The following is a 27,519-nucleotide window of genomic DNA, read 5'->3' as shown; positions in this document are numbered from 1 at the left end:
CTGCTACACTGCGTTTGGGTCCTCCTTCCGCCCCCATCACAACATTGTTCCCCATCATGCCTGGCTCTATCCATTTGACAAATTTTACAACAATACCACATAACAATTATGAATCTAACAAAATATGTGACACGTCATTGTGGTGGTCAGTTTCTCTGTTTTGAATGAAGGGATTTACACAACCAGCATGTATAATTACATTTGAGAGTAATGTGGGCAAATTAATGCAAACCTTTTTGAGACATACTCAGTGCATTTTATGCAAAAGTAATGATAAATGACTAGAGTCATGTGAACAACTGACCTAATGTTCATGTAAATAATCACATGTTTTGACAAAGTTTAGTAGTCATTTGACGATTGTGCCAAAGTGATGGAGAAAAAGTGCAACATATATGTGTTGTGGTCAATAAGTAAGCAAGTAAAGTCCACATATATATATCACTTATCACAGATAGTGAAAAGGCTTCACTGGCCAAATAAATAAATGCATTACAACAAAATGATCACAATAAATCACAAAGACATAAAATACATTGTTTGTAGGTTCAAATCAGACCTGCGGCCCTTTGCTGTGTGTCACCCCCCCATTTCCATTGTCACTTTGATAAAGAGAAAATAATCTTTAAAACAATGTGGCTAGCTAGATAGATACACACATACAGTACATACATACAGTACATACATACAGTACATACATACATAGATATATAGATGTATAGATACATACATACTACATACATACATACATACAGTACATACATACATAGATATATAGATGTATAGATACATACATACTACATACATGCATACATACAGTACATACATACATAGATGATAGATAGATACATAGATGATAGATAGATAGATAGATAGATAGATGGATGCACTTTATTAATACCAAATTGTGAAATTACTATGTTACAGCAGCTAGTTACAAGGTCACACACATGCAGTAAATACTAACAATAAATAATATAAAATAAAATAAGGACTACCAAGAACACCCACTCAACAAATCTACTCAGATGAATGAAATTATGGTACATGAACATACAAGTGTAGAAAAAAACATGCAATCTACACAGACACAAAAATAAACCATGTAACATTAAATATGAAGTAGGCCTAAACAATGAGCAAGCATGTTTGAGGTGAAGTAATGAGTGTGTTACACTCTCAGCTCTGACACTCACAGCTGTGAATTATTCACACAGTTTGAGAGGCACAGTTTATTCGGGGACTTCCTCTCCACCACAGATTCAAACGTTTCCTGTTTGCACCCATTGACAGTTTGCTCAATCTGTTTGTGTCGCTGGCTCTGATGTTGCTTCCCCAGCAGATGGCAGAGACATCGAACATCTCCAACGTTCTGCTGCACACTTTCCTCAGGAAACAGTCTGCTCATCCCCTTCTTGTGTACCGCTGTGCTTGTTTGATCTTCCAGTTCAGTCTCTCATTGATGTTGAAACCCAAGTATCTGTCCTCCTCAACCATGTCCACATCTCTGACCACAATGCACACGGGGGACTGCTGTATTGTTCCCCTCCTCCTGAAGTCAATACCCATCTCTCTGGTCTTCTTCACATTCAGCAGCAGATGATTCTTACCAGGCCACACCACTTGTTCACCAGCGCTCTGTATTCCTCCTCCAGTCCATCAATTAGCAGGTATAGTAGACAAAGACCAACTTAGCAGTTTGGACCAGGCTTAGTAAATACCAGTCATTGTGCGCATGGTAGCAAGCTGACATTAGCATTTAGCTCAAAGCTGCCTAAACACAAGATCAGAGAGACGCTAAAATGGCTGTGGACTCTTACCCTTTCCTTTTTCAAATTTTGACAAATACAAAGGATTCAAATTTGGCCAATGGCTTCCGCAACAGTGGCTCAGGCTCATGGGTATCATATAGAGCTGTCATAAATAAAACTATTGACCTAAAAACACATTTTATCTGGAAGAGTGTCCCCAAAAGGAGAATTATAGAACCAGTGGCTCCTTTAACTTACCGACTGTATCAAAATTGTGGGCACATAGCTCAGAGGTTTATAGAGGTTTACGCCTTGACGCAGTGAGATGGGGATCGACTCCGTCCTGCTGCCCTTTGCTGCATGTCCTTCCCCTCTCTCTCCCCTTTCATGTCTTCAGCTTTCCTGTCAAACAAAGGCCATCTTAAAGAAAATGTAATGTACTGATTGTGAGAAACACAATGGTTTTTGGTAAAAGGAAAAAAAAAACGAACTGTGGGAATGGAAATACTTGGGGCACCTGAGATTATTTGTACATTTATTGTAAATAAATCTAAATTGTAGTTTCTTGCCTTTCAGTCGCAGCTCCGCATTGAACTAACTTTAGAAACTAAACAGCAACAAAAGTGGATGCGGGACGTATACTGTTTGTTGGTTTGAGAACCAAATTGATCTACCCACAGAGGGCAAAGTGTCGAGGGGGTGGGGTTTTCCTGGAAGCTTGGCTGCATTAGGCATGCAAAAAAAATAAAGTGTTGGTTGTCAAATTTGCCCATCCCTTTTCCAGTACAAGGCAGCAATGTTAATATTGCTTTAAACCTTTCCAGACAACACAGAGGACCGTGGTGCTCATTAACTGTGCAGACCTCTTACAATGATGCTGGCAGCTTTCATCTTTCTGCTCCACGTCACAGGTAAGCCGGAACAATTCAGTACGATGCATGCAGGTGGGAGAAATGTGCTGCAGGGGGCTAAAATATTATCTCTAGATCATGTGGCCAGAAATATTTCACTTGATGAAATATTCTCATGAATTTGAATGATTTAACTTTGAATTATACAGCTTGAATAATTGGAATAAAAACTGAAAAAGTGTAATAGCATAATTTGAAAGGTTAGCAAGGTAATAAACACTCATAAATTCAATTTCAAATAATGCTATTAAGATTCAGATTTCCAATGCATTAGTCAAATTAAACAATACAAATTCAAATGGTGTGATTTAAATTCTGTTCAGCTAAACAAACATATTTCTGCCCATAGGATCAATCCTGCTGCTTGTTAGTTTAATTAAAACAACATAATTGTATTTTAACAGTGTCATCAGAATTTTAAAAGAAAAAAAGCAATATGAATGCTAATGGTTCAGTTCATGTAACAACATATAATTATTAACAACCCTTCACTGTGCAGATAGTATGAGTTTTGTCTGTGTGAAATTTCTGTTTCCACCCCAATACAATGGAGGTGAATGGAGTTTTTTTGAGATACAGCAAAAAAAGACATGAAACTACAAAGAATCCTTCTAAAGGCAATGCCTGTATTTAAAACTGTTCAATGGGGTATGTGGATAATTCAGGGTAACAGGGACACTGTTCCTGGAAAGATATGTTGCCGTTGACATTTTAAATTGCCATTTTACAGGGCTGTGAGATCCACAAACAAAATCCCATTCACCTCCACTGTTTTAGGGTAGAGGCAAAATTCTTGTTGATGGATTTCTTCAAACCAGTTTACACCCACCAAAACTAACATTTTGCAATCAGGATAAGACCTGTAATTTAATTTCTGTCAGGTGGAAGAACAACCTCCAATTACACAGAGCAACCAGAGCTTCCTGGCGATCAACAGATGTTCAGCTTTGAGGAAAGTATGTACAAAATACAAACATAACATAACAATAACATACATTATTGAATTTACATACATACAATATACCTACATACTACAGTACTTCTGCTGAGTACATGGGTTCAATCCCCGATCTGGGCAGGGCTTTTCTGTGTGAAGTTTGCATGTTCTCCTGTGTTCATGTGGGTTTTCTCTGGCGTGCTTTTTTCCTTCCTCCACCAAAAACATGCACGGTATGTAAGGTTAGTGCTACTGTCAGTGCCCCCTGGCCAAAAAGGGACTGGCAAAAGGAATAGAACTAGAGTTGTTCATCAAGTGCCTGCGCTGCTCCGTTGTACAGCACTGGTTAAATGCAGGGGACCAATTTCATTTCTATGCGTATGCTTATATGACAATGTATACACCTTTAGCCTTTATTACAGATTTCTCAAAACTAGTTAAAACTCTCCAAAGCAAAGTGAGAAAATGTTCATTCAGTAAATTTGGTTTATTGACCATATCATTTTTTAATCACATTTTAGAATGTCAAAAAATAAGACTGATACTATTTCAAAATTGTGTTCTTAGATAGATTTTGCTAACAGTTAAAAACACTTTCAACTGCTGCAGTTCAAGGGTAATACTTGTATTCTCTTTTTTGTCAGGTGGAAGTACCTCCAGTTACACAGAGCAACCAGAAGGTATGTACAAACAAATACTACACAAGCACACAGTAATTTTGTATATAATAATTTTTAAGCTATTAAGTCTTGAAATATAAGACCCTTTTTAGATGTTAGGCGTGGCGGTTTTTGTGTTTAGTAATACCGTATGAGTAAAACATGTTATTGGTGTAAACAGCAAATGTAAATTAAATATATGATCAACATCACACAGAAAGGCAGACATTACTTTTATATTATTGGAAGAAAACAAAATAAAACTGTTGTTTGTCTCAATGCAATTGTTCCTATTGTTCTAATACCAGTGTATACACATTTGTAAAAACAGCTTCTTTAAAATTTAACAAACCAACACTTTGACATTACATTTTTTATTTTAGAGCTCTCATCAAAACAATCCTACACTAATTGGATTTATCTCCCAGGGATGGGCCACAAAAATATGAGTTAGTAAATGAATAAAAACAGATGTCTGATTTTGCAAATGAACCACATGTGCAACTGCAACTGAATCAGGCTTTCAGGAACAGAGTGTTGCTGGTCATGATTTTATCCACATGCATCTTGTGCCATGTAGCAGATGGATCTCAAATGGAGAGCCTATTTAGTGTAGGCGTACTGTAAAAAACGGTCACATTTAGAAATCCTTTTATGGCTGAGAAGAGCTGGTCCACATGCACCCAAGGCCCATCTCTTAATGGCCTTTCTGTGACCACAATCACTCTACATTATCATGGACGTTGTTAGAAAATCTCACTTGTGTTCTTTGATTTGATGAGGAAGGAGAGAGGCTCAAGTTCCAATGGAGAATTAACAAGGGGTTTAATGAAACCGCATGATGAAGATGATATGACAAAGCCAATAAGACACAAAACATAATAACACTGCAGCTGACAGCGGACTGCACGATGTTCCCTCTTCAGAGACATATTGATCAGCCACGAATCATTGTAAATTTCAGAATTATATTTCCTGCACCTGGGGGTGGTTCCTTTTCACCTGGTGTATTTAAACCTATTCTCATAGGTCTGCCATTGGCATGGCGACGGCAATGTCTTGTTGGCTTCTTTGCTGTCCACAAGGAAGGACATGGCTCTAAACTCTGCCCCTTTGGGGTCGTTTTCGGTCACAGATCAAAAGGTTCTATTATGTAAATGAGAAACTCTCACAAAAATACAGGAATCCACCTTCCATTATCTTGGCCTAGTCTAAGACATCAGGGGTTGGAGACAGAAGGTTTCCGCCTGTTAAAGCAAAAGGCTTCTTTCTATATAATAAATGCCAGATTTGACCTGATCAACAACTTTAAGAAAGCTGGCTTGATGTTAAGCAGTGGAATGCTAATTTGGCATCAGTAGTGAATCAATCTTACTGCAGTGTACACATAAAAAGAAACACATTTTTTTCAAAACATTGTTCAACTTTTTATAACTCAACAATGTATAATAGGCAAATTACTCAAACAGCATAAACATTCTATGATAATACTGCAGATATTTGTGGGCTGGTAACATTAAATGACTGAAAAACAAGACAGTCTTCAGCCATGCTAACAGGTCTATGAGTTCAACTCAAGCCCATCGGCGCTTTGAGCTAAATGCTAACATCATCATGCTAACATGTTCAGAGTGACAATGCTAACATAGTAACAGTAACAACCAGGTATAATAATAACCATGTTTGCCCTCTTAGAAAAATTTCAAGCCAATAGGAATAGTTGGAATTTATGGCGGCTTTGAATATTCATGAAAAAGGTCAAGTTTGTGAACAAGCAACACAGATTTTGAAAATGAACCACTAAACACGTTACACGGTGGATCTTTGAGTCCTTATTTAAAGGACGAGTTGAGAGTAAAACATTTCCTGATTTCTTTTCATTTTAAGAAAAAACTCTCATATTGTGTGTCTTGATGTTTTTTTGCAGTAAATGGGGAGTCTTCCAAGGGTAACTGCACTTATCGGGATGTTTTAAATCACTTGAACTTAAAAGAAAATGAGAACTTCATGACTCTGCCTGGTGGTGTTAAATCACCCACAAAAGTTAAACTGGATTTGCTACTCTATGCGATTCTAGATGTGGTAAGTGGTTGCTTATAATTATTAATTACAATAATTATTTCCTGTTGAGAAGGTTATATTGGTTCCAATTCTCCGTTTGTCTGTGAAGTAACAGGACATCATAAAATCAAATTGCATCTCCTTGAAAATTAATCCATGGGCAAAGGAACAAGTGATTTGATTTAACACTATATTGCGGTGTCGGAAGGCCGATTTTTGAATCCAATACTGCTGTGGCCAGAGACCATTTCTTCCCAACGGCTAGGGTTGAGCGACTCCTCTTCTTCAAGATTCTGTGACTGTCAATATTAATTTGCTTTATGCCACATATTGTATCCTGTTGGCATTGTCCCACCTGCTCAGTGTCTTTGAGGTTGTTGTACCATCATGTGAGGCTTTTGTTAGGCTTCTGCAGGACAGTTGGTATTGTCTCAACGTTGATGTGGAACCTTTTGGTGAGATGGCATTTAACAATGGACCTACTGTTGGATTTTTTGTGTTTAACGTCTATTCGTGCCCATTTTATGTTTTCCTGGAGTTTTTCCAGCAGGTATTTAGTGCATGCTTTCATTGTTGTTATTGTGGTTGTGTTGTCGATCTGTGCCCTCATCAAGCTTTCCTAACCGACTACCCATTGTGATGCTCGGATGATGAGCTCCATTGCCATAGTGAACACCAGGGAAGAAATGGCACACACCACCATTATCCCTACCTCAAGGTGATGGCATGAGGTGGTGTTGTCTTTTGTTCTGAGTTACTCAGAATTGGAGATCATGAAAGTAAGCTCTGACCAGGTTTGTGATGACCTCTTGGACTTGGAAGAAGTTGAAAGCCGTCCACAGAGCCAGTCTTGTGGGGCACTGACCCAAAGGCATTAGCAGGATCAAAGAAAACCCACATACAGGTCTCTCTTGGTCTTGGCCGTTTGTATCTGGTGCGAGATGTGCATGCATCTTGAGAAACCACATACTCCTGTTTTCAGCACAGCTCTGTCAACAAAGTTGTTGCTCTGCAAAAATGCTAAGAGGCAAAAACACACCAAAGAAAAGCTTTACTTCCACATTCTAAAGACTGGCATCCCTCCCACTCTTTGCCATGTAATAGATATGATTAATTTCCCCATCCCACTTTCATTAACTTCCAGAGGTATTTCAGATGGCTGGGGTTGTTCATATGTAGAGTCTGTATGGAACATGGGCCATGCGGTTGATGCTGTTCTTTCCAGTTTTACTCTTTTCCACCTCATTCTATGTATGAGGCCTTGTAACAAATAAGAAAAAACTTGATATATTTTGTGCAGCCTTGGTGAATGTTTGTGCACTCTGAGTGCTTTCCAGGTTAAATTTGACGCATGTTAACTAGAGTGCTTTTTGTTAACTCACAGTATTTGACTGATCTGTGTACCTGTTAAAAACGGTGTCATATGAACTCTGATGTGTACAAATGTTAAGAAACATGTATTAACACAGAATTTGTGCTCATATTGATGGCAGTTTAAAGATGTTCAGCTGGAAAGATTTTCACACATTTATGTTTTTACAGAATGAGAAGGACCAGCAATTTGTTTCTTACATTTGGATTGATGTGGTGAGTTCTCTCTAAGGAGGAAAACACATTTTGATTGACTTCATTCCCACCTCTCACTCTGTTAAGGAAACTAATTTATTTGTGGTAATGCATTTTGCTCCTTATTTTTCTCTGTAGACTTGGATGGATGACAATCTTTCTTGGAATCCAACTCAATTCTGTGATATATGGGACATGTATCTTCCTGCTGAAAAAGTGTGGAAGCCAGATCTAACTATTGAAGAGATGTAAGTTTGAATGTATGTTGATGCTCTTACACTCACATGTAAAAATTCAGATTTGGCCGCAACACTAACTGGTGATAGAACATCACGTTACTGTTCAGAAATGACACAAAAACTGGAACATTTAGATGCCAAAACTTTTTTGTTGTTGTTTATTTACAATGAAATTTACATTTACAATTACAATCTAGAATAGATTACTAAGTAAAAGTCCCACACATAGTTTGGCTCCTTTTCATGACATGGCGATTGTAATGAGACATATAGCTGGTCTACTTCTTCTCCTTGTTGTAATCATGGGCGTAAATCTAATCAAACAGTTGGGGGGGACAATATACATAAAAATTTCTGAAGAGCAATTTTGGAAGGGGACACAAATAAGATGATCGTAACGTAGATTAGTGAGCCACTGGTAAAGCTCATCAACATTCTGATCCCGATTGTTTTGTGGTTCATATCCTATTATCTAGCTTGACCTCTGTGAGTTGATACGGAAAGCAGTTCAGTTAGGGGTCTCGGAGAACAAAGGGACACAAAATAGGGTTCAGTTCACAGTGTTTTAAAGATTTACCGAGACACACAATATATTTCATTAACAATTGCTCCATTCACTTAGATGAAGTGAGAGTAGATAAAAAAGAAAGAGGCTCCGCAGGAAAGAAGGATTGGTTCAAGGTGGGTTCACGCAGATAATTCTTCAGGCAGGAAAACAAGTGTTACAATTTATTTATTAAATTTATAAATGTTTAGAGTTTTTACAGAACAGAATGTAACATATTCACAACAGTCTGCCTGTTCCCAACAGGCATGAATTATGGGTCCACTGCACTGGTTGTACAAATTTTGGACCAAGCATACAGGTGACGCTATCACGTGTGGATAGTGTTTTCTATTTTTAAAGAAACAATGGGAAACATTAGGACTTTTTCCGTTATGACATGCAACTAATGTCCCCGGCTAGTATTGGCCAGAGATATTGCAGTCATATGGTACGGTGGGTAGTTCATTGCATACTTTTCAGTGTATTTTACATGAAGTTACGTTGTATGGTACTATAGATAGCACACAACGTAAAATTCGTGTAAAAGCATTTATGTGTTTGTTCATATACAGGACAGAAAAGGACAAGGCCCATCCGAGTCCATATGTCAACATTATGTGGAATGGTATGGTCTTTCGCAGGGATGACATGTTGGTGGTCAGCACCTGCACGATGGAGGTTTACAGATTTCCCTTTGACTTTCAGAAATGTACCCTCTCTTTCAAGTCTATCATACACTCTGGTGAGCCAGTAACCTGTTTCATAAAGTCCTGTACATTGTTAATGTGTTCTCATGTCTGTATGAGTTTGAATTAATGTGTGTGTTGTAATGACTTCAATTTTATTGTCATGTGAACTCACATACCTGCAAGGAAACCTAACAGTTTTGTTTGTATCTCCCACATCAGACAGGCAAATAATGCTTATACCGGAAACTGAATCCTCGAGGAACACAAAGTTGTCTAAGGAGATGATGCGGACCCAGTCCGAGTGGCTGTTTATTGACATGAAAATCGACGAAAAAACTGTTGACAATTTTGGCGTGACCCAAAGCATGTTGGTTTACACTGTAAGTATTTCTGGAAACAAACACACAGAAAGGTTGAAAGAAAACATTCTGTTTTAATTTCCACCCCTGGGTGTCTTTAGTAAATATACGTACTTTACTGGAACTCACTGCATTAGAGAGGGGAGCATTGTTCTGTCAAAAATGTCACAAAATATATATGACTGCTATATTTTTCAGATTTGATTTTGGCCAAGCTAAAACCATAGTTGTCACAAAGCAGTAGCTCTCTGGAACACAGACTGTTTGAAATTGGAAATGTTGCATGGGGAAATAGAGAAAATAGGTAAATCATGAAATGATTGCTAAGATAAAAAGGGGGGCTGGGGGAGCGAGCGATAGATAAATAGAAGAGTACATAAGTTTTGATTCAGGTGGCACCCTATCCGGGCAAAACCAAAACTCAGTCGCATAGCAGCACTCCTCACACTTGCTCAGCTCATCTCGCCCTGAACATTTCCGGAGAATAATCCGCTCCTGTCTAGGGGTTAAGTTGCAGAGCCGATGCTGTGTGTAGTGGTGAGCCCGTCTATATCACTTTGGTACTACAAGAACTTTGGCACCAACCCCATCTCTCATCAATTTTTTTTAAATTTATTATTTTTTTAAAAGTACTTATTTTTTATCAAAAGTGTCGTAATTCAATACATTTCAAGTCGCAAAAAATAAATATATACAGATCCTTGGTTTTCTCTTTTTTGTTCTTTCCTTCCTTTCTTACTTGAATTGATCTAAAAACATGACAATTTCTAAATACACATGGTTTCCAGGGACTCTGCTCTTCTTCTGAAAGTGTAATTTTACTTTGGGAACTGAAGTACATTTTGCTACCACATTTTCTTGAGCAAAAATCCGAGTGTATAATTTTTTTTCAATTTCTTTTCTTTCTTATTACAACGACCTGAGTGCTTCTCGCACCACTATAGGCTGGGCAGGTTGGGACAGATTACCTTGTTGTTACAGTTGTTGTGTACTACACACCTATAATACCTATTGTTGCTTTAGTTAAGCCTTTGTACAATGCATAGATCAACCACCTGACCCATTTCATTTCACAGATCACCATGAAGAGGCGGTCTGCGCTTTACGTGATTAACTTCTTGGTACCCATCCTGCTATTCTTATTTCTGGATTTGGCCTCATTCCTGATCTCGGACAGCGGGGGGGAGAAGCTTGGCTTCAAGGTCACTGTGCTGCTTGCTGTCACTGTGATGCAGCTTATTCTCAATGATATTCTGCCTTCGTCGTCAGACAAGATTCCTCTTATAGGTAAAGAAGCTCAGAGTTTTGTCTTTATCAAACTGCACTGGAACAGCACATAAACTGAGTCAATACTTGATTATTTGTCCACATTAATGATGCTGCATTCAACCCAAAGCGGTCTACTGCATTGGGATGTTTGGACTGATGATGCTAAGCCTTATGGAGACAATTTTGGTGATGCATTTAATGGAAAAAGACTCTAAAGACCAAAGCCTAAGTAAGGACTGCGGGGACAAACAGGGCAAAGTCAGCTTCCAAAACTGTTGTAGAGGTGAGATTTACTACAACAAATATGGAGTTTGTAGACATAATTATGATAAAAGACAGAACCTTAGAATTATCTGAAACAGGCACGTGTAAAACTAAGCCTTTAATCGTTTAAATATGCATTAACCATTGTGTCTAATGTAACTTTTTTAGAGGTTAAGAAATTGACTCACTTCTGTCATATCTGTGATATGTCTCCTGGTGAAACGCCATCTGGACTGCTGCCGGTGGCCAAAGAGGTTAGGATAAAAAATAAAAAAAAAGTTCTCAAAAAAAAACGTTTTCACCCAAATAATTAAAGTAATTCCTTTCTATTTTTTCAGGGTAGCAGCAGCCATCTGGCGGAGAAGTCCCATGCTTCAGATGAGCTAAGTGAGGCAGTGAAAACTCTGACTCTGCTCCTTAGCAACAGGGAGGAAGAGAGGAAGCCTGACTACTGGACCAGAGTGTCTAAAACAATCAACAAAGTTTTCTTTATTTTCTATGTCATAACTGCCAGTGTGTTTTTACTCTGTTTGTTTTTCAATTGGTAAGATAATAAGTGCTAATAATTCAGATAACCAACAACAAGTTATGCTGCAGGTTAATTTGGGCAGAGGTGAAGCTGCTGAAAAAAAGTATCTGCTCCAACTTTGGTGTCACAAACCACAACCTTCTTCTGCATGAACAAAGCTAATGATCAAAGGTGTACTTCATTGTTCAGGTAGTATTTAATTTTTCAGTGGTATTGCGGCTGCCACTTGCATGTTTCACACACAGTGGTTCACATCAAACACACATGTTGTCATGTTCTAATACACTAATCTGCATTCAAGGGGTAGATTTATGTTGTTGCTATGTAATAAAATGTACACTTTTAGTTATGAAGCATGCAGCGCAAAATCATGTTTTCCTTATCTTTATATGGGCAATTTTTATAATCCACCCCAAAACATATTAAAGTGTGTACAATTCTAAATATGCAATCACAGCTTTGTTTGGTTCCTGCAGGATTCCCATCTAAGCTCTTTTCACCAAAAAACTGTACATTCCTTTAAACCAATGCGCTAACATGACTAATACAAACATCCCAAAAATAATGCAGAAGGTCCTTTAGTATGTAAAGCATGCTTTCTTTTGAAAATGTGCAGTAATTTGAGTAGTCTTTGACTTGGCTTCTCCAGAGCCAAAGAAGTCAATACGACATTTTTAAAAGGCTGCGTAGTGACGTCGATGTTTAAAACTGGTCCAGTGTTTCTTTGACAATTTGAAACACATCTATAATATTCTGGAGCTAAATGTGTTTTACATGGGTTCAGTTATCGTATCAGTTATTATTGGGCTCTTTCTGTGGTGTTCTTTCACAGCTGCATCACTCTGCTTTATGTATTCATAATTAAACAGTCCTGATATGTGCTTTCTACACTGGTCATTATAGAATATAGTAGTACAGTGTCAGACTCTGTGACAAACAACTACAACTAAAACAATTACCTCTGTATGTATGTATATATATATATATATATATATACACTACCGGTCAGAAGTTTGGGGTCACTTATACATTTCCATTGCACTCCATATAGACAGAATACCAGCTGAGATCAGTTGCATTGTTTTTTAACCAGGGCAGCAGTTTTCCGTTTAATTATGTGCTCACATAATTGCAAAAGGGTTCTCCAATGTTTTTCAGTTAGTTTTTAAAATGATATCAGATTAGTAAACAAATGGCCTTTGGATGATTGGAGGAATGGTTTCGATCATGCTAATGTAGAAATTGCATTAAAGATCAGCCACCCACTCAATCAGCTGGTATTATGTCTATATGAGTGGAATAGAAATTTGTAAGTGACCCCAAACTTTGACCGGTATGTATTATAATATATATACAGAACTGTGAAAAGTCTTAGGCAGGTGTGAAAGTCTTATGCAAATGTCAAAGAAATGCGTAAACTAAAAATGCTTTCATAAATAATGATTATCTATTTTTGTCAATTTACAAAATGCAAAGTGAGCTAACAAAAGAAAAATCTAAATCACATCAAAATTTGGTGGGACCCAGGTACACCCATCTACTGTCCGTACAGTCCGTCTGGCCAGAAGTGGTCTTCGTGGAAGAGTTGCAGCCAAAAAGCCGTACCTCCAACTATGTTTTTGTGAATAGTTGAGTTTCTTGGCCTTGTTTCCATGTCGGAGGTACGGCTTTTTGGCTGCAACTCTTCCGTGAAGACCACTTTCGGCCAGACTTCTCCACACAGTAGATGAGAATTGATGCTGGTTTGAAGGCAAAGGGTAGTAATTGACTATGATTTTTCTTTTGTTTGTTAACTTTGTGTATATACAGTATATATATATACAGTATATATGTTATACAAACAGTATATGTATATGTATACGTTCGTTCATGTTTATTGTAAAATTATGTTGCAGCAGAAATCACATCACATGGTATTTAAAACAACATTAGGACAGACAGACAAGAAAAAAGAAAATAGTAGCATGTATACATTGCTACTATAACATAGACCAAAGCACAATGGGGGGGGGGGGGGGGGGGGGGGGGGAGAAAAATAGAGGATAGAGTTCCAGACCAGCTGGGAGGAAAAAAAGTAAAAATTATGTATGCGTATATACCAAATCCTGTTCAAACTGCTAATACTGTACACAGTATCTAGTGTAGGCTATTCATGCCCATTACTGTACATTTTATTTTCTTAATTTTTTGATCACGTATTATGCTTATACCACATTCTTCCCATATTTTATTTTGTAAAAATAATCTGTCTAGTCTCGCATTGCCAGACCTATCTCAAAATGAGGACTAAACTGTGATCAGATATAAGAAAAAAAACAGGACTTAGTAGAACATTACGAAATTGTTGTGCAGCAGCAAAAAGAGGAAAGAGTGTAAACTGATGTAAGCTAGAAATTATAAATAAAGTAAAAATCCAAAATATACACAATGCTAAAACTACAATTATTTATTATCAATTATATGTACGATTAATGATACAAAGCCGTGTATGTAATTTTTGAATTCTTTTAATATGATAATTAATTAATTCAATAATTTCTCTTTATATTATCCATCCATTACCTGTACAAAAGGTGGTAAAAAACAACAACTAAAAAGCAGGGCCTCTCTAAATCCTGCACAAAAAAATGAATATGTAACACTCCAAAAGACAGTAAAAAAAACAACCAAAAAGCCCAACAGGGCCTCTTTAAGTCCGGTGGGTGTGTTGGTGTCCTCCGGGGCTGCGCGTGGCGCTGTTCGCTTCAACGTCTTCGCGGCGCTGTCTTTCATTCAGTGACGTGGATTTTCATTTGTGGCACTCAGTGCTTCCAAAAACACTGACTTTCCAGCGTCTCTGAGCATTTCAACTAACTTTCTTCGCATTTATAAAAAAACCCACTCATTTTTATTTCATTCGTTTGTCTCACTTCAACACAGTTTTGTCACCGCTTTCGTAACAGGTGAGCAAACCGTGTAAACGTTGGATGGGGGATTCCTGCTTTCTGTTAGTCAAAAGTATCTTCAGTAACGTTACAAGCTGTTAAAATGGTGTGTTCAAAATGTCTTCGTGTCAGTGTTTGGTTTCCACAATAACGCTCCAGTGCATTCTTGCTGACCTTACCACAGACTCCAGAATGAGTAAAAACAGCAAAGTGTTGAACCTGAAGGATAAAATCAGTGGTAATGAAGTGGACCTGAGTCTGTGTAACCTCACCGAGGTGCCAGTCAGAGAGCTGGTGAGCTAACGTTACTCGTCTCTGTTTGTGTATGAAAATGTTAAATTAATGAATATTCATTGCATTATAGGTATGTGCTGTGACGTTAAACATAAGGCTACCATGCTGTGGTTGCATGTTAGAAATGGTTATTATGTAGGCCTACACTTACTGCTAAAATTAAATTGACCCATGTTATGGTTTATCCCAACAGGCTTTATTCACCAAAGCAACTTTCGTGGACTTGTCTTGCAACAACATTACCTCCCTTCCGGTAAGTACAAAAAGCACTCATTCTACTCTAAAACCAGTAAATGTGAGCTCTTTTGTTGCTGTCAAAGTACACTGAAATAGCTAGGTAGACATTCCGCTAAAAAAACATTGGACTACTATTTACAGATACAACTATGTATATACATATACACATACATAGTTAGGGTGGACATGAGTTGTAAACTGTTCAACCATAGAGAGATAATATCCTCTCTGATTGTTTAATGTTAAGGATCTTTAGAGGCCAGAGGAAACACAACTAAACAGACAAAGCTTTTTCCCTTTTAATTATTTTCATAACCACTTTATACAGTAGGTATCTTGTGACCCAGGGGGCTCTAGATTGGAAACTACTGCCTTAAATGAAGTTTTAATTTTAATTTTGAAAAGTGTTCTTATTTTAAATCAAAATTTCACAACAGAAGTGACATTTTCTATTGTGGATTTTTAAAGGTTAAATGTGCCAAATCATGATGGCACTTAATAAATAGATTTTTTTTTAAGGGATTAGGGCTAGAGGCAGTTTTTAAATTAGAAAAATAAATGTAGGTTTTGTTTTGTTGTCCTGGCTTTTTTTCTTATGTTCAATATAAAGCAATTACAAATATACAGGTTGTTAGGTATGGTTTTAATTCTTGCAAAATGAATGTGTTCACTATTCTGTCATTTATTACACTAAAGTTAGGGGGTTTAGCCTAAATAAGGTAAGGGTTAATAAAGGAATCGGTCTCTGACATCTTCTTACCTCAGCAAACTCTGGGATTACAGGGTAATGCTAATGTCCTGTATTTACTTGGTTCTTAACCCTCCTTAGAGCACTTATCTTGCTAACCTTAATCTTTACCTGCAGATTTTTCAGCGTTGCCACTGTCACTAACCAAGTATAAATATTAGAATTTGAGTTCTTGTTTCTTTGGGTTTGTTTACTTCTTGTAGCCAGAGTTCTGCAACCTTACCCACCTAGTGAAGGTGGATCTGAGTAAGAACCAACTGACCTGTCTGCCTGAAGACGTGGGTAACCTGGTCAACCTTCAACATCTGGACCTGTACAACAACAAACTGACTGTCCTGCCTGTCAGCTTCTCTCAGCTCAAGGTGGGTTTCATTTCTATACGCTTATTGACTTTCTTCCAGTCAAGATTGATACTGCTGTTTTAAATTTTAGGCTAACACTTGCAGTAAGTTTAACTGTTTACAGTCTTGATGCTAACCCGGCAGATAGCTGTAGCTTTATATTTAACATACAGACATAAGAGTGGTATCAATCTTCTCATCAAACTCTCTGCAAGTGCTAACCTTCACTGATATTTCAGTACTCTTCACTTGTGTCTGTTGTAAGAAATGTATAGGGGCGCAGACTCTTGCTTTGTTTTGATCTCTGACCATATTTGTGTGTGTGTGTGTGTTCGTGTGTGTGTTCGTGTGTTCGTGTTCTCTCAGAGTCTGAAGTGGTTGGATCTGAAGGATAACCCTCTGGAGGCTGACCTGGCCAAGGCAGCAGGAGACTGTCTGGATGAGAAGCAGTGCAAACAGTGTGCCTTCAAAGTGAGAGAGAAAGATTGACAAAAGATCAACTAAGCAGCCTTTAGTATCTAAAACTAAAACCCATTTTCTTCCAGGTTCTGCAGCACATGAATGGTCTTCAGGATGAGGTAGATCGTGCACGAGAGAAACGCCTTTTGAGGGAAAAAGGTATCAGGAAATCTTAAGCCTCAAATTAATTTCAGCAGATCAACTGCAATGTGATCAATAGAGCCAGATTATGACCCTCAATGCTTGTTTGGTACAGTACTGAAAACTGGCATTGAATGTCTGGTCAGATTTGTAGTCTTGCTTTCTTACTCTTTGGTCAGATACAGCAGTTCCCGATTTAAATATCAAAATACTGTAGCTGAAACTCAAGTATCATATCAAATTTCTGTAAGAAGTATCCAGATCCTCTACTTAACTAAAAGTATCAATCCATCATTTGATGTTATGAACAAATGTGATGCTGATCAGTCTGTCTACATCTCCTCAAAACACATTTTTCTTCCCTTCTTTATCAGAGCTGGAGAGGAAGAGGGAGATGAAGCAGAGGGAGCGGGAGGCCAGAGACAAGGAGGCTCGTAAACAGGAGAAGGCGGAGGAGAAGGAGAAGAGGAGGAGAGAGTACAACGCTCAGATGGCGGCCGCAGCTGCACGGGAACAACAGAAGAAGAAGAGCGAGGAAAAGAAGAAAAAGAACGGACAGGCAGCAGGTCTGGATGATGCACCTCTGAAAGGGATATTTCATGTTTTTCTTTTACCAAGTTAAAGTTCCACTTACACCTAATTCAATCAATGAGAGGCTTTTTGAGATGTTGAATTTCTAAGTAGCACAGGATATTAATGATTCTGATAAATTTTAGCAGCAGCGTTTGTACCGCTGCAAAATATAAAACAGGCTATTTTTTTATGACGTTTTATGATTTTTTTTGTCATACTATACTTGACTTTTTATGACTTTTTTTTAAATACTATGCTATGCTATGTTTTTACAACATACTATTTACTCTGCCTTTTTAATTACCTTTTATGTAAAAACTATATTATTGTAGATACTTTTTTATGATTGACTATACAATGATGTTTTGTCCTTTTCCACATACTATACTTTTTATGCTGCTTCATGACAAACTACACTGACCGCTTTATAATTTGTTTTTTCCACATGCAATACTATGACTTTTAGGATTTTTTCAAAATACTGTTACATTTTTACGACTTATGATGTTTTTATAACTTATACAGAATACTGTGACTTATTATTTTTTCACATACTAAACTATGTCTTTTTATGACTTACAATATGACATTTTTTTTTAATACTATACTATGACTTAATACATTCTATACAATTACTTTTTATGAGTTTTTTGGACATGCTATTCTATGATTTTTTTTTTAAAGAACTTTTTCTGACATACTATATATATATCACAAAAAGTCGTAGTATAGTAACTATTCTATGACTTTTTTCTCAGTTTTTTTTACACTATAGCTTTTTTTCGACATACTATACTATGACCTTTTTAGTGATTTTAGATTAAACTGTTGCTTTATATACATGATGAATAAGGTAGATATGACCGTATACACAGTGCCCAGTGTGCCTTTATTCATATTTGACGGTGATGTGTACATGTTTAAAAAAAAATACAGGTACAGTGGATTATTGTTACAGCATTATTGCAGAGTGATTGATCCTGCCACTATGTGACTGGTGGTAATGTTCATCATAGGGACATGTTTTAAAAGGTCATAATATACTATGTTGAAAGAAATCGCAAAAAATCATAATATAGTATTTTAAAAAAAGTCAAAAGGTCAGTTTGTCGAAAAAAACTCATAATACATTGAAAAAAGTCTCAGTATAGTCATGAAAATTTCATAGTAAAGTGTAAAAAAATGTCATCGTATAGTATGTTGAAAAAACTCATGAAAAAGTCATAGTATGTCATGTCAAAATAAAGTCATGTTGAAAAACGTAGTATAGTATGTTGAAAAAAGTCTTAAAAAGTCAAAGTATAGTATGTTGAGAAAAAAACAAAGTCATAGTATAGTATTTTGGGGAAAAAACGTCACGAAAAAGTCAGTGTATAGATTACGTTGAAAAAAATAGGTCATATTTTATTTTCTTGAAAAAGGTCATAGTATAGTCTGTCGAAAAAGTAATATTACAGTATGTCAAAAAAAAAAAGTCTTAAAAGTCATGGAAAAATATGTTGAAAACAGTCTAAGTATAATATATCGAGGGGAAAAAAAGGCGTAGCATATAGTATGTGGAGAAAAAGGGTCATATTATAGTATACCGTAATTTTGTTTTTAGAAAATGTCATATTGTATGTTGGAAAAAAAAAGTCATACAAAATTCATTAGTATAGTTTGTTGAAAAAAAACCATAGTATAGTATGTTTAAAATTGTTGTGAGGTAGTTGTTGAAAAATCAAACCTAGAAAACCATAGGTAAGAAAAGATGCATTTTGTAAGAAACACAATAATTGTGTTATTTCTTGCAGGGATATAGTTGGTGTTTGGCAGCTGACTCTCAGAAATCCGGGGTTTATGTGTCCATGATCCCAGGACCTTTTTTGTGTTCCTAATTAATGTATTTGATTCTTTGGTAGTGCAAAGTAAGCATAGTTATTTTCTTCGAGGGGTTGTTCTAACACCACCCATTCTTGCTTCATCTCAGCAGATAAAAAGGTTGTTGTGGAATTGGCGCCTAAACCCCGACGTTCTCTCATCGGCCTGATGTTCAAGCTCCTCCTCCTGCTACTACTAGGATTGGCCGGCGTTGCTGCCACCTGCCGCCTGACCGACCTGCAGAAAGAACCCGCGTGTGTGCCAGTCAACATCTTCGTGGATGACAGCCTGTCCTGGGCCAAGGAGCAGGAGGGCGTGGTCAGACAACTTGTGCAAAATCTGTCTTCGGCAGCAAAGGAGTTTCTTGAATCCACGCAAACGTCTAAGAACTAAGTCACCATCAACTTCCAGAGCTGCGGGTTTTCCACTCCAACTGGGATTTTTTTAATATAGATATATGCTGAAATCATGAATATCATTAAGATGAGCAGCCCTTCGTCCACTTACCCTGTTTGTGGTGCTGGGAAGTGAAGAGTTTGTACAAATGGAAAAAGTGGGGTGGACAGATGTTTTAAAATCATCTTAGATTCCTATGGAATTATTGTTGCTTGTGTACTGTCTTTGTACAACAGCCTGTAAAAAAAAAAATCATCTTAAATGTCTCAATGGGCCATGTTTTGCACTTAGTAAGGGTTTGTGTTTCAGTGCATTACATGGAGCGTGGGGTGTATTTAAGAGATTTTCAGGGACATGTCAGGTGGCCCTGTCTGTGCTTCACTGGAGTGTCAATGCCATGATAATTGCCAGTCGGACCTGTGCATGAGGTACAATGTAATACTCACTCATCGGTGGCCTCTTCTGTCTTTATAGTCTTACATCAGTCAAACCAGCTCAATCACGCAGCTAATACACAATGTCTGGTATGCAAACTAGAGCCCAACTGATATATGAGTGGATTTTTATAATATCGGACAACAGTAAGAGGCGTACAAGTCAGCTAACTCAACACAGTGCAGAATTGCCAAAGATATGTTTGTGGTCATTAAACAAATGTGTCACTGCATAGCTTTTCCAGCAGGGATCAAATTACCCCCTCCTTGTAAACATTAAGCGATTTTAAACATATTCATTATTTATCTGTCGATCGAGTGATTGATCAGTTCAGCACTAATTTATGTTTAAAAAAAATAAAAAATAAATCTCTCTCTCTCTCTCTCTCTCTCTCTCTCTCTCTCTCTCTCTCTCTCTCTCTCTCTCTCTCTAGCCATATGGGCCTCAAAAATCCGGTATCAGTCAGGCTCTAATGTAAACCCTTCCCAGTGCACAAACTGTATTAGAAATACAACACCAACAATTTTGCTAGTAATCTGGTCTATGTCACAGATATGCATTTTGAAAATCATGCTGTTGTGTTTTAGGCCTTTGGAAGTATTAAACTTGGTTTGACTACATTCATTGATTTCCATTCATTTCCATTACAGTCTGAAAAGTCATTACAACTCAAATCTTCACTTAAGCAACATAACCCCAAAAATTATATCTAGACTTGATGTTCACTGTGATGGGCAGATTACACACCTGTACCAAGTTTCAAGAGAATTGATTTAAATACTGCACGGACAAAATGGAAACCAGTGACTGCATGGAAGGTACGAATTGTAAAGAAAAAAAGCAACATTTGCAAAAGGGTTATCTGTAATATAAGCATAGCATATAAGCATACATTGTTGATAAGGGGATGTTGCTTGCTTGTAAAAACAGTGAAAAGGTCCTTTATGGTGGTTACAATTTTTAACTTCACTGTAGCTCAGAATTCCTAAATCATCTGGTAGAATAAGGACCAAGAGTTGAAATGAGTTTCATCTTCTAATCTGTGAACTAAAAAAATGAAAGGGTTCTAGTGACTTTTGTCAACTTGTTTTCATTTGCTGTCATGCAAAAAGCTGCCTTTCTGCTGTGGTTTTTGTACAGCTTCGTCCATTAATAAATGGCAATGCACTGCAAAGAAATACTTTAAAATTGTGCCTGTTTTTGTTACAGAAGAACAATGGTGTTGAGTACACTTTGTTAGGATTTGGGGCCAAAATGATTTACAATAACTTAACCAAAAGAAAACAGACTAAAAATAGCCAAATATTAAATATGATCAGGATATATCTTATTAATGAATAATAAGACAATAATAAATAAGAAAATCTAACCAAGAATTAAGTTTAATGCTTGGTTAGATTTTTTTTAATATTTATTATTGTCTTATTTACTTGGTTCATGTTTACAATGTGGTCGGTTCCCAAAAACATTGACTTCCGACCACCAGCCTTAATGAGGATGGTGATAGAGTGACAGCGATAATATAGATGCCAGACAGAAGCTCCATGGCATACTAATAGGAATAATTTGTCAATTAGGAAAATACTCGCATTCACTTTCTTACCGGGAGTTAGATGAGAAGATCAAATCTACTCTCATGTTATCAGCTTCTTAGCTTAGCAATAGGACTAAAAAACAGCTAGCCCGGCTTGGTCCAAAGGTTGTTTTTAAAGTACTGATTTTGTATGCATTAAAAAAAGAGATACATGTTAATTAATGAAGAAGGAGCACAGCGGTTCACCCCAGGTTCAGAGCTGCCAGCTGATGGAACAAAGGGCGAGTGTTCCCTCTGTGAAACCTCAGTTGGCGACTGAGATTTTGGCTTTGCCATCTGAGAGTCATGACACATGCATTTTAAGTTGATTTGGAAATAATGTAATTATTATTTTAAGTGGCTCACAGAAAAGCACCTATGTCAGAAACCAGATATAGAAAAACTAACCTATATGTTATGTGAATAATTTCTCAAGAAAGAAAATGAGAAAATTGTGCAATCAATTAATACATAAAAAAGGTATTTAACAAACAAGATAAACACATTTTAATGCAAATATCTGCCAATTCAAGTTGTGTGAAGAAGTCACAATATTAGGAAAGAAATAATAATTATTTAATACAACTCAAACTGTTTTACACTCATAGTAAGAAATGCAAACAAATTAATTATTTTGGTCAATAACTAATTGAGTCATTTTAGTCCCATTCTGTGTACATTATTTACATTGTGCTGCAAGGCCCAAATGTGCAAATAATGGTGTTTTTCCACTGCATGATGCCTCCTCGACTTGACTCGACTCGCCTTTTTTGGTTTTCCATTAGAAAAAAGTCTCTGGTACCTGCTAACAGGTACTTTTTTTTAGTACCACCTCAATTGAGGTTCCAAGCAAGCTGAGGCGATACCAAAATGTGTCGTGAAAACCTGCAGACTACTGATTGGTCGGAGATAATCGTCACTATTCACTGCGTCATCATTGCTAGCGACAGATGGTGGTGGACGTTCTGTGTGTGTGTGTTGCTGGGAATAGTTTATTCTTTTTGCTTAATCGAGATTAAAGAAATGGTAAACTTTTATCAGTTTTGTTAGTACAATTTGTTCTAAACCACATAAATAGTGCACATGGTATTATATCACAAATATCAGAAGGTACTCTGACCAATTCTCTAGGTATTTCAGTCACATACATACAGCATATGAATATTGATTTCATGCTACATATTGAATCTACATTGATTTGAATCGCAAGGTCCTTGCCAATACACAATCCTAATAAACATGTACATGACATTACACTAATACACTATGACTACTTCATTAAGAAAATACATTTTTATATTATTTTTTTGCGGATTTATTTTATATTAACAGAAAAGTTCAGCTTTAAGACTGCAATGGCTTTTTCAAAATCCAGAGATACTTAATGACTAAAAGCTACTCTGATCAAAATGTTTATAGTAACAATAGTTACTACAAATGACAATGTGGAAATGAAAAGGGGTTGTTCACAGTGACAAAGCCTTGGATATTTATTAACAGACTTTGCAGGTATTTTTTGTAAAAACAAAACAAAAAAACAAATTGAATTAGAATCTTTCACTAATAACAATGCTACATGTTTGGACTCTGTACTTTTAACTGACCTTTTCTTATTCTTAATCAATTATATTATCACAAATCTGCTGATAGTTTTTAAGACTTCAGTGAACTTTGATTCAATTTACACTTTCTACAGGTTTTGTCTTCTTGTCCAGGTGGAGGATTTGAATAAGTGTGGAGCAGAAGGAGCAGAAGGAGTGGAAGAGTCTTAGTGTGTCTGCAGAGATTGTGTGGAAGGACAGAGCAGCAGCAGAGCAGTCCAGATACAGTGATGATACAGATCTAGAAGAACACACACGGATGATGACGATGATGATGACGATGACAATGTTGATGGTGGACTGTGGAGCTAATCTCAGAGCAGTTCGCAGCAATAAAAGTCATTCCAGTAACATGACCCAGTCAGAGCTGAGGCTGCTGCACGTCTCTGGATTATCAGGACACCGCTTAGCCTCTCAAAACATCCACCTTTCTGATCGCTTTTAGTGAGTAAACTTCCATCTGATGAGAGAAGGAAACAACAGAAGTGATAAATAAGTGTTTACAAAGACTCCCTTCATCAACTGTCAGTCAGTTATGCACCACATCCAGTATAAAAACCAGCAGGGACTTCAGTCCAGTTTACACCACAAGGGGAGCGGCTGTGTAGTTTCCTTTATGGTCTCATGTTAACATTTTGGAGATTGACTGAGATTGAAGCTTACAGACCCGCAGAGACATTGGACATCAAAACGGTTGACTGTACAAATTTCAGTGAATGCAATGACTCCAACCCTCTACTGACCTCAGAGTCTCCAGTTTACAGTGCAAACTCTTTTTCAGATCACATAGCAGCTTAACTCCTGAATCCTGCAGCGCGTTTCCTCTCAAATCCAGCTCTCTCAGATGGGAGGGGTTAGACTTCAGAGCTGACGCCAGAGAAGCACAGCTGATCTCCAACAAACTGCAGGAACTCAATCTAAAAAAATACATTAAGAGATAAATATAAATAATAATCCACTGATATGTGTTGAGGGTTTTTAAATTAGGGACAGATTTGAGTGCCATGGTCATTGTGTATCATAATAATGTCAGCCTTCAAAAGAAATCATCCAAATGTATAGTTTATTAACTCCCAATGAATGTTGAAAATACATAAGGAACTGGACTACACACAGATGAGAACATTAAAGAACATGACATTCTCTAGTTTTAATTTTTCTTTTGTGACCACAGTCCAAATTTTGTACAAGAAACATGACAAAAAGGAAAAAATTTATTGATATAAATCATGTATGTGCATAATTAGGTTTAATTATTAATTTTATTTACTGTATACATGTATAATAGTAACAAAGTTAGTAAACCAACCCCAGAGTCTCCAGTTTACAGTGTGGACTCTCCAGAAAACCACACAGCAGCTTCACTCCTGAATCCTTCAGCTCGTTGTTTCTGAGCTCCAGCTCCCTCAGATGGGAGGGGTTGGACTTCAGAGCTGAAGCCAGCAAAGAACAGCTGATCGCTGACAAACGGCAGCTCCACAATCTGAATAAAGAATCAGTAATGTAACTTGTATGTATGTTATGTAATACAATGTTCCTGCTTGAAATCATTTAACCAACGCTAAGTTTGGTTGACTCAACATCCAAAAGTTTCCAAGATAACAAATATTTCATGATGAATTTGGGGAAAATATGAAGAAACGTCATCTACAATATCATTTTAAGAATGGTGGAGTCCTAAAATCAAAGGATCATCAGTCTGTCTTTTCTAATTTATAAATCGCCACAAGAGATTGTGGACGTAACGTAACAAGCTTGTTGGTCAGGCTCACACACACCGTCCACAGAGCAGGCAGAGGCGAGGGAGAGCAGTGTCTGACAGGGCAGAGAGATACCTATCTCTATTTGGCAGTATACATTACATGTAATATTTCAGTTTATAATTAGGGGTGGAAAAAAAAAAATTGATACAGCGTAGTATCGCAATGTTTTCAGTGGCAATACTGTATCGATACACAGGAGCCAAGTATCGATCTTTTATTATTTATGTGTTGGTAATTTTGTCTGCATGACAGTCCCATTTTGAGGCAATAAAACTTAAGTGATATGAACAAACAGAGAAGGCTATCTTTTTTAGATAAAACAGATGCTGACAAAGTTTCTTTTGAGGACTTCATTTGAAAAATGTTGGAAAAAAGGTTAAAGTAGTCATACTACTACACCATACAGCATTAAGCACAAAAGTAAAACAATGGTGTCTGACCTCAGAGTCTTCAGTCTGCAGTATGGTCTCTCCAGAAAACCACACAGCAGCTTCATTCCTGAATCATGTAGGCCGTTTTCACTCAGGTCCAATTCACTCAGATGGGAGGGGTTGATATTTAGAGCTGAGGCCAGAGAAGCACAGCTGATCTCTGACAAATTGCAGGCTCTCAATCTGAATAGAGAATAAATCATTTAATGTTTAATAATTTGCACAGATTATAGTTTTAAAATGTAGAAGTTTTAGTTTAGTTAAATGGAAACTCCAAACACCTGAACCTAAAAGGACGCAGGTTTAGATTTGGAATTTGTTGCTCAACATTAGCCACTTTCCAACTAGAGGAATTTTTGCAGTTCCTAGAACTTAATGTTCCTAGAACTTTTTTTTCTTGTGTTCCAACTGGACCAATTTGGGGATTATTGATTTCCACTGGCCACAGTTCCTGTAACTCTTTCAGCTCCTTCTTCCAGGCAGGGTTTTTCCCTTTTCCGCATAGCGGTGGTTAGATGGCTGTGTTATAATAACAAAAGGTCAGTTCCTATGGCCATTTGGCCAGTGTGAATGCAAACGGTTTTGGGGGAGAGTAGTTAGTAGAACTGTTTAGAAGTGGATTGTTCCCATAACTACGTTCCCGTAACTACATGGTTGGAAAGGGGCTTTTGCTCTGCCACAGTCAATGGACTGAACCATTAGCAGTTAGGTGTCACCAAAACTTTAAAATCATATTAATCTTGGCACAGAAGTTAAAAATGTTGTCTGACCCCAAAGTCTTTAGTCTACAATGAGGATTCTCCAGAAGATCGAAGAGCAGCTTTGCAACAGAATCTCCCAGGTAGGTTTGACTCAGGTCCAGCTGCCTCAGATGGGAGGGGTTGGACTTCAGAGCTGAGGCCAAAGAAGCACGGTCGGCGTCTGACAAACTGCCATGACTTAACCTGAATAAAGAAAAAAAATAATGTAGATAAAAATCCATTCATAATCACATTTTTTTTTAACGTGTAGCTTAACATGACTATGTCCTAATTATCCAATTAGCTTTTCATTAAAATGAGTGGAGTGACTTTGTCATTGTGTTACCGTGAATTATCATAATGTCCGCATTGTACAGACATCATCCAAGTGTCACCACAACATTCGTACACCTATTCATGTCAACACAGCTTTATAGCATGCTGCTGATTCTAAAGTTTCTTTAACAAACACGAGTCGTTTGTGTTTGCAAACTAAATTTTGTCCAAGAAACATGAAAATATTGTATGAACAAATTAGGGCTGTAATCTTCCAGCCGACTAGTCGATTTATTGGTCAATCCGTTCTGGCTCAACCAAAATTTGGATTGGTTAAAATCTAAAGCTAAAAGCTTAGCTAAATTGGCTAAAAACAGTAAGCTAACTTTTCTGCGTTAGGTTGCACTTCATTTCATAGTGTAATAATCGTTTTAGAACTACCGGCGCACCCACCCGCAACTACAGTAGCGTTCCCCAGACACATCCAGACCCCACTGGATGTTAAGCGTCTACCATCCAAACGCAAAAATAATATCACGGAATGAATTGTCGACTTTATTGTTCAGGATATGAGGCCCATTGCTGTTGTGGAGGACTGAGGTTTTAAGAACTTGTTAATATACAGCACCAGCACGCCACACCATCATGCATGGACTAACTGGAAAATGTGAGGGACCCATAGAGAAAGTTTCAGAGTTAGTGCAACACATCGAGGCACTGAGCTTGACCACAGATATGTTTAAATTTGGAGTATATATTAAAGTAGACGTGCCTTTTGTGTTTAAGAGTAAAAGCTTTAAATTAATAGTCTATTAGTGTCTGAGCCGCGAAGCCGAGCTCCGATGTTCAGCCGCTCTGTGCGAGGACATGCACAGAGCGCTGATGCAGCGCTGTTGGAGCCGACAGACGAGTGTAATTTCAGTGCAAAATAATTAGGTCAAAAACG

General features: G+C 37.3%; 3 protein-coding genes across 6 annotated transcripts in view; 2 read left to right on the top strand and 1 right to left on the bottom strand.

The window, feature by feature from the left end:
- Positions 1-2,579: 2,579 nt before the first annotated feature.
- Positions 2,580-12,670, top strand: LOC116671737 (5-hydroxytryptamine receptor 3A). 3 transcript variants are annotated; one of them, XM_032503194.1, is made up of 12 exons: positions 2,580-2,662; positions 3,544-3,618; positions 4,244-4,279; positions 6,186-6,340; positions 7,862-7,906; positions 8,024-8,133; positions 9,313-9,413; positions 9,580-9,740; positions 10,796-11,006; positions 11,116-11,271; positions 11,421-11,506; positions 11,591-12,670. In XM_032503194.1, the coding sequence occupies exons 1-12, from the start codon at positions 2,623-2,625 to the stop codon at positions 11,798-11,800; spliced, it is 1,386 nt and encodes a 461-aa protein (XP_032359085.1). In that variant the 5' UTR covers positions 2,580-2,622; the 3' UTR covers positions 11,801-12,670. The 3 variants fall into 3 exon arrangements, with proteins under 3 accessions (XP_032359085.1, XP_032359084.1, XP_032359086.1); XM_032503193.1 differs by having other exon boundaries at positions 9,244-9,413; XM_032503195.1 differs by lacking the exons at positions 2,580-2,662; positions 3,544-3,618; positions 4,244-4,279; positions 6,186-6,340 and adding an exon at positions 6,632-6,774 and having other exon boundaries at positions 9,244-9,413.
- Positions 12,671-14,505: 1,835 nt separating this feature from the next.
- lrrc59 (leucine rich repeat containing 59) lies at positions 14,506-21,106 on the top strand. 2 transcript variants are annotated; one of them, XM_032503221.1, is made up of 8 exons: positions 14,506-14,723; positions 14,890-14,999; positions 15,193-15,252; positions 16,188-16,346; positions 16,692-16,796; positions 16,871-16,943; positions 17,300-17,491; positions 19,471-21,106. In XM_032503221.1, exons 2-8 carry the CDS (start codon positions 14,898-14,900, stop codon positions 19,749-19,751), a joined length of 972 nt encoding a protein of 323 aa, XP_032359112.1. In that variant the 5' UTR covers positions 14,506-14,723; positions 14,890-14,897; the 3' UTR covers positions 19,752-21,106. The 2 variants fall into 2 exon arrangements, with proteins under 2 accessions (XP_032359112.1, XP_032359111.1); XM_032503220.1 differs by having other exon boundaries at positions 19,468-21,106.
- A 1,617-nt stretch (positions 21,107-22,723) lies between these two features.
- The window catches only part of LOC116671769 (NACHT, LRR and PYD domains-containing protein 12), a 10,053-nt gene continuing 5,257 nt past the window's right edge, over positions 22,724-27,519 (bottom strand). The window contains exons 7-11 of the mRNA XM_032503245.1: positions 26,328-26,501; positions 25,567-25,740; positions 24,673-24,846; positions 24,107-24,280; positions 22,724-23,823 (exon numbers count right to left, since the gene is read on the bottom strand). Coding sequence (XP_032359136.1) covers positions 23,805-23,823; positions 24,107-24,280; positions 24,673-24,846; positions 25,567-25,740; positions 26,328-26,501 — 715 coding nt within the window. The 3' untranslated portion in view covers positions 22,724-23,804. The remainder of the gene's footprint in view (positions 23,824-24,106; positions 24,281-24,672; positions 24,847-25,566; positions 25,741-26,327; positions 26,502-27,519) is intronic.

The sequence above is a fragment of the Etheostoma spectabile genome, chromosome 21 (genome assembly GCF_008692095.1).
Source record: "Etheostoma spectabile isolate EspeVRDwgs_2016 chromosome 21, UIUC_Espe_1.0, whole genome shotgun sequence".
Lineage (NCBI taxonomy): Eukaryota > Metazoa > Chordata > Actinopteri > Perciformes > Percidae > Etheostoma > Etheostoma spectabile.
This window is presented reverse-complemented; position numbering and strand designations above follow the sequence as displayed.

What these genes read in the sequence shown, in the direction of transcription:
- LOC116671737 (XM_032503193.1), top strand. Translation starts at nt 2,623, where the DNA reads ATGATGCTGGCAGCTTTCATCTTTCTGCTCCACGTCACAG. An exon ending in CTTTCTGCTCCACGTCACAG is followed by an intron (nt 2,663 to 3,543) that starts GTAAGCCGGAAC and finishes AATTTCTGTCAG; the next exon opens with GTGGAAGAACAACCTCCAAT. An exon ending in AAAGCATGTTGGTTTACACT is followed by an intron (nt 9,741 to 10,795) that starts GTAAGTATTTCT and finishes TTCATTTCACAG; the next exon opens with ATCACCATGAAGAGGCGGTC.
- lrrc59 (XM_032503220.1), top strand. Translation starts at nt 14,898, where the DNA reads ATGAGTAAAAACAGCAAAGTGTTGAACCTGAAGGATAAAATCAGTGGT. An exon ending in AGGTGCCAGTCAGAGAGCTG is followed by an intron (nt 15,000 to 15,192) that starts GTGAGCTAACGT and finishes TTATCCCAACAG; the next exon opens with GCTTTATTCACCAAAGCAAC. An exon ending in TCAGCTTCTCTCAGCTCAAG is followed by an intron (nt 16,347 to 16,691) that starts GTGGGTTTCATT and finishes GTGTTCTCTCAG; the next exon opens with AGTCTGAAGTGGTTGGATCT.